This window comes from Sprattus sprattus (assembly GCF_963457725.1).
Source record: "Sprattus sprattus genome assembly, chromosome: 16".
Taxonomy (NCBI): domain Eukaryota; kingdom Metazoa; phylum Chordata; class Actinopteri; order Clupeiformes; family Clupeidae; genus Sprattus; species Sprattus sprattus.
Window position 1 is genome coordinate 182,501 of NC_137914.1, and position 2,500 is coordinate 185,000.

Genomic DNA, 2,500 nt, shown 5'->3' on the forward strand with positions numbered 1-2,500 from the left:
TCCCTCTCCCTCTCCCTCTCCCTCTCTCTCTCTCTCTCTCTCTCTTCTCTCTCCCTCTCTCTCTCTCTCTCTCTCTCTCTCTCTCTCTCTCTCTCTCTCTCTCTCTCCCTCTCCCTCTGCCTCTCCCTCTCCCTCTCCCTCTGCCTCTCCCTCTGCCTCTCCCTCTCCCTCTCCCTCTGCCTCTCCCTCTCCCTCTCCCTCTGCCTCTGCCTCTGCCTCTCCCTCTCCCTCTCCCTCTCCCTCTCCCTCTCCCTCTCCCTCTCCCTCTCCCTCTCCCTCTCCCTCTCCCTCTCCCTCTCCCTCTCCCTCTCCCTCCCCCTCTGCCGGGGTTACCGTGGGTAACCATGAGCCGACGCACGGGCTACTCTCCCTCTCCATGTGTGTGAAAACCTACAGCCCAGATCTGTGTCACTGTCTCCCAGCTTCTAGCCAATCACAGCTGGGCAAAAGCCGGCCAATCAGTGTAAACAAAACAGCCCCCTCTCTGCTGTGGAGCGTCTCTAGGGCAGCCGGGTCAGCAGAGGGGGGGCTGTTTGTAATCTGACCCCCTCACACACACACACACACACACACACACTCCAGCCTGCCCCGGCTCCTTTGTTAGGTGGAATCTGCGTCGTGATTGGTGGAAGGGAGCCGGGAATGGGAGTGACTAGAACACAATGAGCTCACTTCCTGCCGTTTAGTGCTTGTGTGTGTGTGTGTGTTTGTGTGTGTGTGTGTGTGTGTGTGCCTGCTGACAAGACAGGAAGCTTAGCGGAAGCTTAGCGGCGCTCTGCTGCTTTGCTCAGCCTCCTCTCTCCCTCTCCTCTCTCCCTCCTTCCCTCTCTCTCCACTCTGATTGGCTGCTCAGCCTGTCCTTTATGTTTCTCTGTGACTGAGGCTCTTTGATTGGCCGGCTTTGCACAGCTGTGATTGGCTAGAAGCTTGGGAGTCTGTGACACAGATCTGGGCTGTCGGTTTTCACACAGACGGAGAGGGAGAGCATGCACACACACACACACACCCTACGGAGGAAGGAGAGGGAGAGAGAGAGAAGCGCGCGCATTCCGCTCTCAGCTCCACAGTAACCCACGGTAACCCGCCCTGTGTGTCCTGCCTCTCCATTGGAGTGGTCTGCAGTGGGGCGATCTAAGTCTGCTGTCTGCGGGGGGGGGTTTCGTGCAGCGGGCCGATCTAAGTTGAGCTGATTTGTGGGGGATGTGTTGTTGTGGCAGGGGCTGGCCCAGATGATCCAGGGCTACCAGGAGCTGATCTAAGTGTGTGTGTGTGTGTGTGTGTGTGTGTGTGTGTGTGTGTGTTGTGGTGTCAGGGGCTGGCCCAGAGGATCCAGGGCTACCAGGAGCTGATCTGGGAGCTCAACTCCAAGTGCAGGATGCTGACGGTGAAAGCCCGGGACGCCACGATGCTGCTGTCCGTCTCTGAGGTAGGCGGTCTGTCAGACGGTCTGGACGAGCTGGGGACCGGGGAGGACGAAGAGGAGGAGGAGGAAGAGGAGGAGATGGCCAGACATCCCTCCGCACACCCCTCAGTCGTCATGGTGAGTGTCCACAGCGCTCCACATGCTGTCTGTCTCTGCAGATGTCTCTCTCTTCCCTGTCTGTCTCTCTCTCTGTCTGTTACCCAAACTCCACATGCTGTCTGTCTCTCTCTCCCTGTCTGTCTCTCTCCCCCTGTCTCTCTCTCTCTGTCTGTCTGTTCACCTGTCTGTCTCTCTCTCCCTGTCTCTCTCTCTCTGTCTGTTACCCAACTCCACATGCTATGTCTGTCTGTTCACCTGTCTGTCTCTCTCCCCCTGTCTCTCTCTCTCTGTCTGTTACCCAACTCCACATGCTATGTCTGTCTGTTCACCTGTCTGTCTCTCTCTCCCTGTCTCTCTCTCTCTGTCTGTTACCCAAACTCCACATGCTGTCTGTCTCTCCACCTGTCTGTCTGTTACCCAACTCCACATGCTATGTCTGTCTGTTCACCTGTCTGTCTCTCTCTCCCTGTCTCTCTCTCTCTGTCTGTTACCCAACTCCACATGCTATGTCTGTCTGTTCACCTGTCTGTCTCTCTCTCCCTGTCTCTCTCTCTCTGTCTGTTACCCAAACTCCACATGCTGTCTGTCTCTCCACCTGTCTGTCTGTTACCCAACTCCACCTGTCTGTCCCTTTGTCTGTCTCGGTATATGTCTCTCTCTCCCTGTCTGTCCCTCTGTCTGTCTGTCTCTTCAGATGTCTGTCTCTCTCTCTCTCTCTCCCTGTCTCCATGTCTCTCTGTCTTCAGCTCCATCTGTTTTCTCTCTGTTTATCTGTTGCCCTCTCTCATTCTCTCTCACGCACACACACACACACACACATTTCCCCTTCTCTCTCTCTCACACACACACACACACATTTCCCCTTCTCTCTCATTCTCTTACACACACACATACATCCCCTCTTCTCTCTCTCACACACACATATCATTCTCTCTCATTCTATCTCTCACACACACACACACATTTCATTCTCTCTCA

The 2,500-nt window shown here is 55.4% G+C and overlaps 1 protein-coding gene across 1 annotated transcript in view; it reads left to right on the forward strand.

Annotated features, from left to right (window-relative positions):
- syne1a (spectrin repeat containing, nuclear envelope 1a) overlaps positions 1 to 2,500 on the forward strand; it is a gene marked incomplete at its 5' end in the record, with an annotated part of 112,385 nt that overhangs the window by 43,202 nt on the left and 66,683 nt on the right. The window contains 1 exon segment of the mRNA XM_080854437.1: positions 1,313 to 1,540. Within this exon segment, the coding sequence (XP_080710563.1) occupies positions 1,313 to 1,540 (228 nt within the window).